This window comes from Zalophus californianus, chromosome 4 (genome assembly GCF_009762305.2).
Source record: "Zalophus californianus isolate mZalCal1 chromosome 4, mZalCal1.pri.v2, whole genome shotgun sequence".
In the NCBI taxonomy this organism is placed as follows: Eukaryota; Metazoa; Chordata; class Mammalia; order Carnivora; family Otariidae; genus Zalophus; species Zalophus californianus.
In genome coordinates, this window is record NC_045598.1 from 113,031,287 (window position 1) to 113,045,150 (window position 13,864).

Below are 13,864 nucleotides of genomic sequence, written 5' to 3' on the forward strand. Positions count from 1 at the left end.
ATTTCCTTATACCACACACAAAAGTAGATTCAAAATGGGTGAAAGACCTAAATGTGAGACAGGAGCCCATCAAAATCTTTGAAGAGAACACAAGCAGCAACCTCTTCGACCTCAGCTGCACCAACTTCTTCCTAGAAACATCACCAAAGGCAAGGGAAGCAAGGGCCAAAATGAACCATTGGGACTTCATCAAGATAAAAAGCTTTTGCATAGCAAAAGAAACAGTCAAAAAAACCAAAAGACAACCGACAGAATGGGAGAAGATATTTGCAAATGACATATCAGATAAAGGGCTAGTATCCAAAATCTATAAAGAACTTATCAAACTCCACACCCAAAGAACAAATGAACCAATCAAGAAATGGGCAGAAGACATGAACAGACATTTTTCCAAAGAAGACATCCAAAATGGCTAACAGCCACATGAAAAAGTGCTCAACATTGCTTGGCATCAGAGAAATCCAAATTAAAACCTCAATGAGATACCACCTCACACCAGTCAGAATGGCTAAAATTAACAAGTCAGGAAACGACAGATATTGGTGAGGATGCAGAGAAAGGGGAACCCTCCTACACTGTTGGTAGGAATGCAAGCTGGTGCAGCCACTCCGCAAAACAGTATGGAGGCTCCTCAAAAAGTTGAAAATAGAGTGCCAGTACCATTGGCTACCATATGACCCAGTAATTGCCCTATTGTGTATTTACCCCAATGATACAAATGTAGGGATCTGAAGGGGTACGTGCACCCTGATGTTTATAGCAGCAATATCCACAATAGCCAAACTATGGGAAGAGCCAAGATGTCCATCGACTGATGAATGGATAAAGAAGATGTGGTATATATATATGATAGAATATTATACAGCAATCAAAAGGAATGAAATCTTGCCATTTGCAACAATGTGGATGGAACTGGAGGGTGTTATGCTGAGCGAAATAAGTCAATCAGAGAAAGACATGTAGTATATGATCTCACTAATATGAGGAATTCTTAATCTCAGGAAAAAAACTGAGGGTTGCTGGAGTGATGGGGGGTGGGAGGGATGGGGTGGCTGGGTGATAGACACTGGGGAGGGTATGTGCTATGGTGAGTGCTTGAATTGTTTGAGACTGTTGAATCACAGACCTGTACCTCTGAAACAAATAATACATTATATGTTAAAAAAAAGAAGAAGAAGATAGTAGGAAGGGTAAAATGAAGTGGGTGGGGAATCAGAGGGGGAGAAGAACCATGAGAGACTATGGACTCTGAAAAATAAACTGAGGGTTCTAGAGGGGAGGGGGCTTGGGGGATGGGTTAGCTTGGTGATGGGTATTAAAGAGGGCATGTACAGAATGGAGCACTGGGTGTTATACACAAACAATGAATCATGGAACACTACATCAAAAAATAATGGTGTAATGTATGGCGATTAACATAACATAATAAAATAAAATTTAAAAAAAGGAAAAGTATAGAAAGGGGGCTGCAGGTCAACTCACATTATCTATTGTTTTTCATTTATTTTTTAGGAAGATAGAACTTAAGAATTTATTTTAAAGCACCAATAGAATATGCAAGGTCATATACATAAATCCCAAAAGCAAAGAGTTAGTTGTGTTTGTAATTTAACAGGTATATAGTGATGCACATATGAGAACAGAAACACAGAGAAGCATTCCCCAGTACCTTTTTTCCACCAGAGAATGAGCATTGAGAGTGGGGTGACCAACCCACTAGGGTTGCAATGACCAGGCAGTTCTTTCCTTTAATGTGACAGTTGTTTTATTCCTGACATCTTTTTTTTTAATTCACCTTGGTATTTATCCCCAGTTATTGCTGCAGAGGCAAAGCATCCTTGATTGCTGAATGTTTGGCTTTTATGCAAATAACATTTGAATTAAAACAGTATGTTAATTTGGTAGATGCTTTGGTTTTATACCTATGCATATATTTCTTATATAAATATGTATATACACTTGGTCAAACTCTGTTCTTAGGCCTAACATCAATTATTAATTTGAAACTTTATAGTAACATGTGATGGGTATTATTATCCCTAGTGTTAAATTGAGGAAACTAAGACAGAGATGTTACATTACTTTCTCCAAGGTACTACAGCTTTTTATGGAAGAGCCAGGATTCGAATCCAGACATTTTGTTTCAAAAGTCCAACCTCTTTAATGCCACACTACAGCAAGGGATGAGAAAAATAGAAATAACAAGATTAAAACTCCTGAATATGTGGTTTGTGCAACTTTGGAATAATGGTATCATTATTTGTTAACTGAATGAATGGATTGATGGATGGATGGATGGATGGATGGATGGATGGATGGATGGATGGATGGATAGTTGGATGGATGAATAGATCTAGAGTAGAAGATAAAAGGAGATGACTTGAATTCATATTGGCTCAAAAATATTGTCAAATTTCTGGTCTACATATGAGTTAGGGGAGGCATGAAATAAATACAGCAGATATATTTCAAGACACCATTAGGAGGTGCAGATGAAGATGAAGCAATATGGCTCATTTTCAAGAAGCATAATGCTAAGTGTGTGTGCATGAGTACATGTAACTTCCCATTCAGTGCAGCCTTAGTTGACCCCCCAACCAATCCCTCAGCCTTTGCACTATGAATGAAACCCTAGATCTTTACTCTGTCAAACAAAATCCTTCCTTGTGCACACATTCTTCTGTCTCCAGCCTCATTTCTCTCTAATGCACCATTCATGGCTAATCATCCAGCTCCAACTTTATTTGGTCTCTCTCACCTGAGTAACAAACACCACCGGTGTTATGTCACCATCTCTAAGAAGCCTTTCTTAAACTGCTAGGACCAGGTCAGATGGAAATTCATTACATTCTCTTAGCACTCTGTACATCTGTCTACTATTCTCCATTGGCTAAGGAGAGAGCAGAGAGGAGGGCTCCGTCCTACCTACCAGTTTATCCTCACCACATAGTACAGGACCTGAACATGATCCACACTGAATAAATATTCTAATGAATGAATGAATGAAATCAAAGTGGCCAAATCATTATTTTAAAATATCCAGTTGTTATTTTCTGTATTTAAGAGTTTGATTGCAGGATTCAAGCTGTTTGGGTTTATACTGTATCTTCCACATTTGAATTATATTACTTTGGATAAGCTATTTAAAATTGTTGACTCCATTCTCTCATCTGTACATGAGGATGATAACACGATTTATCTCATGGAGTTGGTTAGAGCATTAAATGAGTTAAGGAAAGTAAAGCACTCTGAAAGAATGTCGTACACAGATTAAGCTCAAATGTGTCTCTTCTTTTTGGAAGAAACTTTAGAGAATAAGATGACTGGCTTATTTAGTTCACAAGCAACTTTTGCATAATGTCAAAGTTATAAATGTTTTTGTTCATAAGCATAGAACTAACATTCAAAAAATGTTGAATGAATTAAAACTTAATGTAATGTGTTTGTAGACAGTTTTTCAAGGCAATTCCAAATGAGTTTAAAAAACAATTTCCCTGAAAATAATTGGTATAAATACTTCAGGATTTTTTTTACATTTACATTTCTTTATAGTGAAAAATAGCACAGAACAATTTGCAGAACTTGCATAAAAGCAACAATTTGCTATTTAAATGTACTGTCAAATTAAACTAGTAGAAATGTGATGTCAGCCTGCTTGGCAGTGAGTACTGAAAAAAGGAAAATTTATTTCAATAGGTATGTAGATTGCAATCCCTATGAATCATATCCAAACTCAGACCCCATCTGGTCTGGCCCAGAGATGGACACATGGTAAGGAGACTTGTCAGGACATAAAGTCCTGGACATTAATGATTAATTTAACTAAATCAGAAGATTCTGAAGACAACAAGTTGCTTTAGGCATAGGACTGGACATTCAGATTTGTTGGCATGGACTGACATTCCTTGATGAGTAAACAAGTTCAAGTTGGGGAGTTGAAGCTACAGTAGCTCAGGCAATCATGCATGTTTCCATGAACTGATCAAAATTCTGCAGCTATGGAATATTGGGGTTCCGATGCTGCATTCCACATACTAAAAATATATCAATGATGATAGGCTTAAAAATTGACAAAAATATATATAACACTTTTTTTAAGTTATCATCAACACTTGTTTCTTAACATTTTAGCACTTCTCATTTGCTGGCAAGAAGAGAAAAGGGAAAAAAGTACAAATAACAATTTAAAGAAACATAAAAATGAAAATTTTGGGGAGACTCTGAAACAACTTTATTCAATGCTGTGGTTTTAGGTTGTATTTATATAACAATCAAATATAATTCCTAGTTCTTAGTTCCTATGGAGGAACCAAATATATTAACATTCCCTATATTTAGATGGTGTTTCATCTGAATTAGTGAGCAATACTGAACTGTGGGGTGACAGCAGGAAACCACTCATATTTCTTCATACTCTTACCAGCATTCCATTTTCTTTCTACCTTACAATTGCATTATCTATTGCAGTGTAACAAGTTACCACAAACACGGTGGCTTAAAACAAACACTAATGCACTTTTATGAATTGAATTGTGTTCCTCCCCTTAATTCATATGTTGAAGTCCTAAGCCCTAGTACCTCAGAATGTAACCTTATTTGGAAAAAGGGTCATTGCAGATGTAATTAGTTGAGTTCACACTGGGGTAGGATGGGCCCTAACCCAATGTGACTGGTGTCCTTATAAAAAGGGAAGCTTGGACACAGATAACACATACACAGCTGGAAAACCATGGGAAGATGAAGGTAGAAATGGGTAATACAGGAGAAGCCAAGGAAAGCCAATGATGCCAGCAACCGCCAGAAGCTCAGGGAGAGGCAGGGAACAGATTTTCCTTCATAGCCCTCAAGGGGTACCAGCCCTGCAATAAATACCTACAGTCCTCTGTCCTCCAGAATGGTGGGACAAGAAACGTCCATTGTTCAAGCAATGCAGCCTGGAATATTTTGTCATGGCAGCCCTAGCAAACTAAAATTTTAATTATTAAAAATATTATCTCAGATATTAATTTATTATTAAAATATATGAAATTAAATATATATTAAAATACTCTAATATAAATATTAATATTTAATAAAATATTCCACTTAATTTTCATTATCTCCCTGACAAAATATTTGTTCAAATGATTTAAAAATGTCTATGCAGAGGCGCTTGGGTGGCTCAGTTGGTTAAGCGACTGCCTTGGGCTCAGGTATGATCTCAGGGTTCTGGGATCGAGCCCAGCATCAGGCTTCCTGCTCATCAGGGAGTCTGCTTCTCTCTCTCTCCGTCCACCCCTCCCCCTGCCCGTGCGCTGTCTTCTTCAAATAAATAAATAAAATCTTTTTAAAAAGTCTAAGTAACAATTTTATTTTAAATCTAATCATTTAATTTTAGACTAGTTGAGAATACTGCATGTCAATTCTCCTTGTTAGAATTTCAGTTTTTCTGGTGATATGACATATAACCAACTTTTCAAAATTTTCCATGGATATTTGAAAATAAAGTTAATTTTAGTTTATAGAGTAGAAAGTTGGATACATCACTTATAAAGGGATCTCACTGATAAATTCAAATACACTTCCATTAAAGTGTGCTAAATAGATGCTAAGTTATTTCACATGAGTTTCTAACTATGGTATATCAGATTGTGAAATGAAAGTAGACCTTATGTCCATTAATGCTTTTCTTTCTTAAATTCAACGTTTTAAAATATTGTTTTTGCCACTCATGTTTCTATCTCTTTGTGTGCCTGACTTACTTTTACCTATTGTTTTATATTTGATCATTCTAAATATTTTGCTTATGTGTATCTCTTGTAATGATGTAGAGTTAAAACTGTTTTTGTATACATCTAAGAATTTTCTACCTTTAATAATTCTCTTAATACACTGAAACTTCAACTACTTCTGAGTCTTACTAGCTTTCTTTAATTTTTGCTTATGCCTCATTGGTTAGTTTCTACTTTGTTGATTTTATTCCCCTAGTGATCTGCAGGGCATATATCCTGTCTTTACTGCTAAGTACCTGTATATTTCATGGGAGCATATTTGAAAAGAAATTTCACTAATTATCAATGTCAATACTTAAACACTAATAATTCTAAATATGATGAGAATTTTTAAATTTTATAGTAACACTAAAAGTAATCAAAAATCAATTTTTGATATTAAAAGACACTTAAACAACTTAATGAAAACTTAATGAAACCGTGCTTATTAGCAACCTACTTCATTTTTTATTTTTTATTATTTATTTATTTATTATTTTTTAGAGAGAAAAAGAAAGAGCACGAGTTGCAGGGGGTTAAGGAGAGGCCAAGGGAGAGGGAGAGAATTTACACACACTCCAGGCCCAGCATGGAGCTGGACACAGGGCTCCATCTCATGACTTTGAGATCATGACCTGAGCAGAAATCAAGAGTGTCACCCAGGTACCCCAACAACCTACCTCTGATACCAGAAGGTTTTTTCCTACTGGGATGTCACAGATTGTAAATAAAAACAAAATGCTGTATTTGGAAGATAACTCAATACCTCAGAACTTATAAGATGTCATTCAATAGCTAATGTTTTATGCTATATGTAAAGTCAATATTATCAGTACAGTTTGATTCATTAACTGTATCACCATTTAAACACATCATATTTTGTATCATTTCAGGGCTATTTAGTGCCCTTTACCCTACTTATGAGGTTTCTTCTCGCCTTGATTTCAATAAGCTATTCATATAAGATATTATGTACTTGCAGAACCAAGGAGAGTGGGAGATGTCCTATGGCGCTCTATTAAAAATAGCAACAATTTTCAAAGCCAAACCTGAGAACACTGTTGCAAATTAATGGGTTCATTAAAGCTTTATAGGAGTTGCTGAAATCTTACTTCTTTAGTAATACTTTGAAGGCATTTTATAAGTTAAGCATGAAACAGCCATAACATTATGAAATATTATGGTAATAAAATCAGTCTCTTATGGGAGAAATTAAACTTTCATTAGTTTACAGACATAAGCACAATTTATTTGAACTAAAGTCAAGAGTAAACATATATTTACATTTGTATATAAAATATACTGTATTTAAAATTACTCGATGCTTTAAAGACAGAACTTCATGTAAACTATGCAGCTGGAAATTGCAAGACCAGATGTTCCATAAACCCCAGTAGAAAATATACATCTGTTGGTTCTTTGTGAAATTGTTTTACTTGAAAGTTTTAATCAAGTGGCATGGTGTCTTCATACATTACCTACATTAGGTGTATTTTTCATTTTTAAAATGAGTGGAGAGTAAATCATTTTCTGTTTGATACTCAAGGAAATGTTTGATGCTCTATGTAAAATCAATTTTATCAGTAGAGTTTGATTTATTTGATCTATAGCACAAACAAATGTGCCAATTATAGAGCTTGTTGAAATAAGTAGATTGGTAATACGACTTGTGAATATTGTTAGTTGCATCTGTGATGTCTATAATATTATGCAAAGACTCTTGATCTATTGATTAAATGATTCTAAAAATTAGTTTAAATTGATGGTAAAATGTCAAGAGTGTTGCATTTACAATTTGTTAGCACAGGATTCTAAAAAGGAAGGTCATCCAGCTAAAGAAGAGTTCCCATATTTATCTCAGGTAAAAGGGACTTGGAGGAAATTATGGAAAGTATAGAGAAAAGAAAACTAGCTATGACAAGGTGAGATAAGGAAGAACAGAAATAAAACCTGGACTTGGAATTGAGATGTCTGCATTTTATCCCTAGCCCTGCTAATAAATAGTGAGGGTAAGTTACTTAGACCTTTTCAATTTTTGCTTCCTAATCTTAAAATGAAGTGTTTTTTGTTTTTTGTTTTTTGTTTTTTGGGTTTTTTCCCAAATGAAACGATCTCTCACATTATCTCTCACTCTGAAGACCTATAACTAAGATAGCTAAGGGAGAAAAAGAACACAGAAATGTAATGTGAAATGCTTTATGCTTTATAAATTATGTTAAATGATATAACATATTAAATCTAAAAATCTGAGAAATCTTGCATTACCTTATATGCTGGTAAAAAAGATTCCTATTTATTAAATTCATTCATTCTGTCATTTGCTCTTTTGATCGCTGTTATCTTTTGTTAATTACAACCCTTGTGAGGTTTCCATGTTCCCTTTTCCTTAAAACCAAATCAAATCAATGAATACTTTGAATACTTGCTGCTTATAATTTCCACAGCAAAGGTTCTGTTCTGAACCTCTCTTTGTTCTTCATGCTTTTCTCCATATTTTTGGTAAAAACTTACTGTTTTCTAGTACATACTTATGGCACTGAATTACTAGTTTTATGTTGGTTGAAATAAGAATAACAACAAATCAAGCAGTGTATTCATCTGGTAACTATCTCCACAAACTGGCCTAATGCTTACATATACTTTGAATCAAACTTTAAGTTGTTTTGACATAATATAGACAGACACATTGTGGACAGAACAGCATTTTCTTATGTGCTCAGAAAAACAGAAACCTCATGAAGAGTAGGTAAATAATCTTTGACTAGAATCTTCCATGATTTGAATTAGAGTATTGTTTCTTTAATCCTTACCAATATTAATCATTTCAGAGTGCTGTATTTAAAGACTAAATCATAAGTATCCTAGTTTTCTGCCATATCACTTATACCAAAGGTACGCATCTGCTTCATGCAAGCTTGCATCCAGAACCAGCATATAGCTCCCACTTCGCCTCTGTCATTTCTCCACATTCTCTGGTACTACTAGTAGTAGCACCTGTGCAAATTACGGGCTCCCCTAGTGACTTCCAGTGTACTGCCGGGTGGTACAACAAAGAAATCAAGCCGGGAGTATCTAGAACTGGTCCCTGAAGGAGGTCATCCTGGTAGATGATGTCCAGTTGTCTATAGATTCTTTCAAATAAATTAGTTCACACATACTTAGCTGCAGTTTGCTCATATTGACAGAATCAGAGTCAACACAGCAAATAGTTTAAATCTATGTGTCAAATACAGAAGCTGGGCAGAGAAATAAACCCATAAGGCAAAAACCATGAAGTAGGCAATGACAAAATGGAATAAACAAGATGCTTAGGCAAGTTTTCCTAAGTTTTTGGAGGGTTGCTGTGTGATTTTTGTTTTTATTTTTTATTTTTTAAAAATATTTATTTATTTATTTATTTGAGAGAGAGAGAGTGCAGGTGGGGGGGGCGGTGCAGAGGGAGAGGAGGGAGAAAATCTCAAGCAGACTCCCCACAGAGCACGGAGCCCCACGCTGGGCTGGGTCCCATGACCCCTGAGATCATGACCTGAGCCGTGAGATTCTCTCCCTCTCCCTCTCCCCTCTCCCCACCCTCATTTTCATGCTCTCCCTCTCTAAAAACAAAGACAAAAAACAAAACAAAAAAAAAAACATGGGCTTCATGGGCTTAGAGCCCATGGGATTTATATATTCCCAGACAAGAGGACAGGAGGGAGAATAAATGACCTAGTAAACAGTTAAAATGTGTTTTGCTTTTTCCTTATGGGAACTCCTAAGGTTCTATATAAGAATGCTTTTAATCTTCAAAGAAACCCATGTTTTATAACTGAATTCCACGTCCTACCTTAGCTTCAGATCAAAACTAGTTTTCCCACAGCTTGCTTCAGTATATTTTTAGTCCACACAAGGGAGAGCATAAAACGATTAAACAGGAACCTCCATGACCTTCAGCAACCACATCTGCTGGTTAACGCTGCCACAAAGGAAACCTCAGGTACCCATGTTTTCCCTGGAGATCTTAGACCTTGATTGGCATGCAGCTCAACAAAAGGCAAGAAGAAAGGTACCTGCCTGGCTCAGTGGTAGATGCTTCATCACAAGGTCACAGGAACTACAGGAATTCCCCAGTGTGGAAGATAGGTCTTCCCCTAGGTTCCCAGTCTGGAGGCCAGGACTCCCCAGGGCAAGCTGCGCTGCCTCAGACCCTGAAGACAGGTGCACACTCAGGGGACCAGGAGAGGGCTGTGCTGAGGCCCTGGGAAAGAGTCAGGCCGAGTGCTCTTGAGGAACCCCAACACTTTGGGAACCACCCAGCCAGGGAAGAGGACTGGGGGTAGCTCAGCTCTGGAAGGACTTGATGTCCAGATTTCTGTGGTTTCCCTGATAGCTTCTGCCTTCAGGGCCTGCCAGGGGTCTCTACTTCTCAGAAGGTGGAGAGTGACCTGGGTAGATGGGCTGTCTTCCTGCCCTCAGCCTGGAAGTGGCTGATATCACCTTCTGCGAGGTTTTTTGCCATGGAGGTAACGTCAACAACCTGACCTGAATCCCCGCCATCCAAGAGAGGAAAAGTAACTGTCCATTCCAGGAGCCTGACAACCAAGGAAAGAGTAGGGAATGGCATCATCAAGCATGCCCCATGTGATGGAAGAGGCAGAGAATTATAATACAGGAATTTAAGGCATGGCAAATGCTGCAGAGAAAAACTTCCTAAAGCTTAATTAGATGATGTTGGAACTAAGAAATTAAATAGAGGAATTTAAAAGGAGGATGGTTCCTACTGAGACTGAAATTAGTGAATTTGATATTAGTGGTCATGTGCAAAAAATATATTAGAACATTTAGCAAAAATATAAGAGGTTGAAATAAGAAGGACAAGAAAAGAGATTTGGAGGGTAAACTGTGTAGGCCTAATAGCCAAAGACAGTTCAAAAGGAAAAATATATATATATATTATACAATATTTAAGGAATATATAATTATTAAGGAATATGAGATTCACATCCCCCTTTGTTGAAGAAAAGTATAAATCTGTGAATTGAAATTACTCACAAGTTCGAGACTGAGTTGATAAGAAAAGTTACCATCTAGACATATTCTGACCTAATAATATATATAAATGGAATGACTTGGGTATATTTATACAGTGGTAAGAAGCAAAGATAAATGGATGATATAATGTGACAAATGACATGCAAAATTAAAAGAAAGTCCAACTCCTTAACACCCTAAGATACTCCACCACTTCACTGTCTACACAAACACACAGCAACACCGCTCTCTAAGTGACATACAAGTCCCATGTCCATCTTTTAGGTCTTATGCCTTCTACCTACCAAGAATAATAAAGTACAGTCATCCAAAACTCAATTGCATTTACAATATTACAGTTTTGGAAAGATCAATTTCAATGTATTTTTGCATTTAGGAGAGGATTTTTGTTGTAGTTTCTATCAAAGAAAGAGCATTCTTACTATTGCTCAAGACCACAAATTAGGATCTTAATAATAAGAATGCTTCACATATTCAAGATTCTCTCCTCCCCTTGCCTGCTAAATCTTTGCAATGCATTTTCCATAACAAATATCACCAATAAAAAATGCATTACAATTTAAGTAATGAGAGGCTCTCTCCTATGGGTTTTGAGATGTCTGATAGTACATTGGAGCCACAGGACTGAAGGAGCAGGGTGCCTTCATTTGGTACCTGCTCACTGTCTGTGCCATGCACACGTCTTATGGGTGTTCAGAAGAGACCGTGCACACAGAGAAAAGAGCTGAGGCTTTCAGGTTGGCTATATATAGGTTTAAATCACAGCTGGGGGAACCTCAGAATATGTATTTAGCATCCAGGAACCTCATTTTCCTCAAATGTGAAGTGGGGACAATGATAACCACCTTGAAAGACTCATAAAGACTATGAAATAGGCAGGTGTTATGTATGAATCACCTATCACAGGGCTAGTGGTGTGAGCATCTAGAACAGGCATATGTGGGCATAATGGGACCACACCTTTTGTTTCCAGGACTTGAATCATCACTTCCATCGACAGCACAGCTATTTTCATCATCATGGCCCACACCCTGCCATCCCATCTATTTTTTCCTCTACTCGGTGGGCTCAATGCCCATTCTGAAGATGGCAGAAAAAGCAAGAGGACTGTTACTACTTGCCATACATCTTGTTTTTCACATTGCCTCCCTGCATCCCATGTTTTGGAGAGCTGGAAATATTTCATTATTCCTGGCCATAATCACCAAGAATTTGAGGTGAGGGAAAGTACATCTCCTTCTCACTGTACTAAATGACTTTCTTCTCTGTCCCATAAAACCCACCGTAGAGAAAAAGGAAACTGCAACTCAGATGTCACTGTTTTTGGATCAACATTCTCTCCTATTTCTAGTACTTGATTTTCCCACTCAGGAATGTTTGGGGCTAATAACATCTCTCCTGTGAATGCCAAGTACTACTTCTATGATGGCAGCTGCCTTTTTCTTCTTAGAGAACATCAGCGCTCCCCCAGGTCCATAGCCTCTATACATGGCAGGCACAAGGCCACTGTGGCCTGTATGTTGGTAGAGGCAAAAGAGACACAAGTGTGGTATCATGTGAGAGATATGTGCTCACATGTGGAACCACGGCATGTTCTGCTCAGAACCATCAAGTTCTTAGTTCATTTCTAGGTGTCAGCTGACATACATCCTTTCCCCAGCCCTAGGTTACCACTTACTCCAAGTTATCTGACACTCTTGAGCCATATTCTCATTTATTAAAGAAAAGTTAGAGCCATATTTCTTGAGGTATTGTGGTGACAAAATAGATGCATACAAAGCACCTTAGATAGAGTTTGGCTTATAAAAGGTGATATGGTAGACGTGGCAAATTATGTTGTATCACTAGAGAAAGTTCTCTATCAGGACATCCCCAAATTTCCAATGAACATGGGTGCAACATCATATGGAGACTAGATAGTTTAAACTAGCTGAGCTACTATGATTTTTTCTCCTCTTTGTGGCCAGCTGACCCCCAGGAAGCAGATATATCCAGTACCAAATGACTGGAGTTTGATGTTTGGCATAGTCATCTGAAGGGCGAGGAGAACTAGAGACCACCAAGTTCCACCCCATTCTGCTGGGCTCTCCCTGCTCTCCCAGGTCCCTCCCCCCTTCTGACAAGCCCCACCCCGCTCTGCTGGGCCCCTCCTTCCCTGACAAGCCCCTCCCCATTCTGAGGAGACTGGATCCAAATGGAGGAGGGGAGGTGGAACGCGTTCCCGTAGTCCTCTCCAACATCCGTTTGATTCCTAAAGGGAAGAAAACCTGCTCTCGTGTGTTTTCCTCCGTGCACCTTTGTTGAAGGAGCCTAGTCTTTGACGTTAGAAATCACCCAAGCGCGCACACATGCAAATTCAGACAGGGCTAACGGTGTGCTCACTGACTGACCTTCACAGCAGTCTTGCCACACTCGCAGATCGACTTGAGGTATCTCACTGCAGCTCAGGTAATCCTGCGGGTATTGTGCCTTCACGAAGACATCGGCCTGGACTTGCTGGATGTTGTCACCATTGTCACAGAGCACGCGGCCCAGTGACGCCTGCTTTAGCTGAGTGAGCTGTGCGGGAGTGAACACCCCGGGGTTCTCATACCAGAACCTGGTGGTCAGCAAGGAGAGGCAGAGTGAGGGTCTTGGGCGGAGCACTGTACTGAGCTGCGTGCGGAGCAGTGATAACAGCACGGAAGAGCTCAGCAAAAGAGAAGCATATGTAAAGGATTATGTTTGTTCTCCAACTAAGCATGTTTGAACTGCCTCCAATATTTATAAAGTTCTTAAATCCCATGCTTTTGAACTATCGCTTTCTCTTCAATTTTTACAAAATGATTCAAAGTAAAGCTTTATAAAGTTTTAAAAGATTTTTAAAAAGCACGTTTTCTAATCTTAAAATTCCATAAACTGCTTTTAGAAATTACCTGAACAGTTTAATATTGACATGTTTGTCTAAAAAGGAAATGTTGCTTTGTAATTATTAATACACACTAGCTTATTATATCTATTGGTTAATTAGAATGAACACATTCGGTTTCAAATGAAACCATACAGTTTAAAAACATTATTAAAGTGAGCCCTTGTTCATTCCTTCA

General features: G+C 37.7%; 1 protein-coding gene across 2 annotated transcripts in view; it reads right to left on the reverse strand.

Annotated features, from left to right (window-relative positions):
• Positions 1 to 13,864, reverse strand: part of PXDNL (peroxidasin like) — a 481,521-nt gene that overhangs the window by 34,230 nt on the left and 433,427 nt on the right. For both annotated transcript variants that reach the window (XR_003517612.2, XM_027581093.2), the window contains exon 19: positions 13,169 to 13,377. Coding sequence is in view for 1 of the 2 variants with exons in the window: in XM_027581093.2 (XP_027436894.1) it covers positions 13,169 to 13,377 (209 nt within the window). In the remaining variant the exon portion in view is untranslated. The remainder of the gene's footprint in view (positions 1 to 13,168; positions 13,378 to 13,864) is intronic.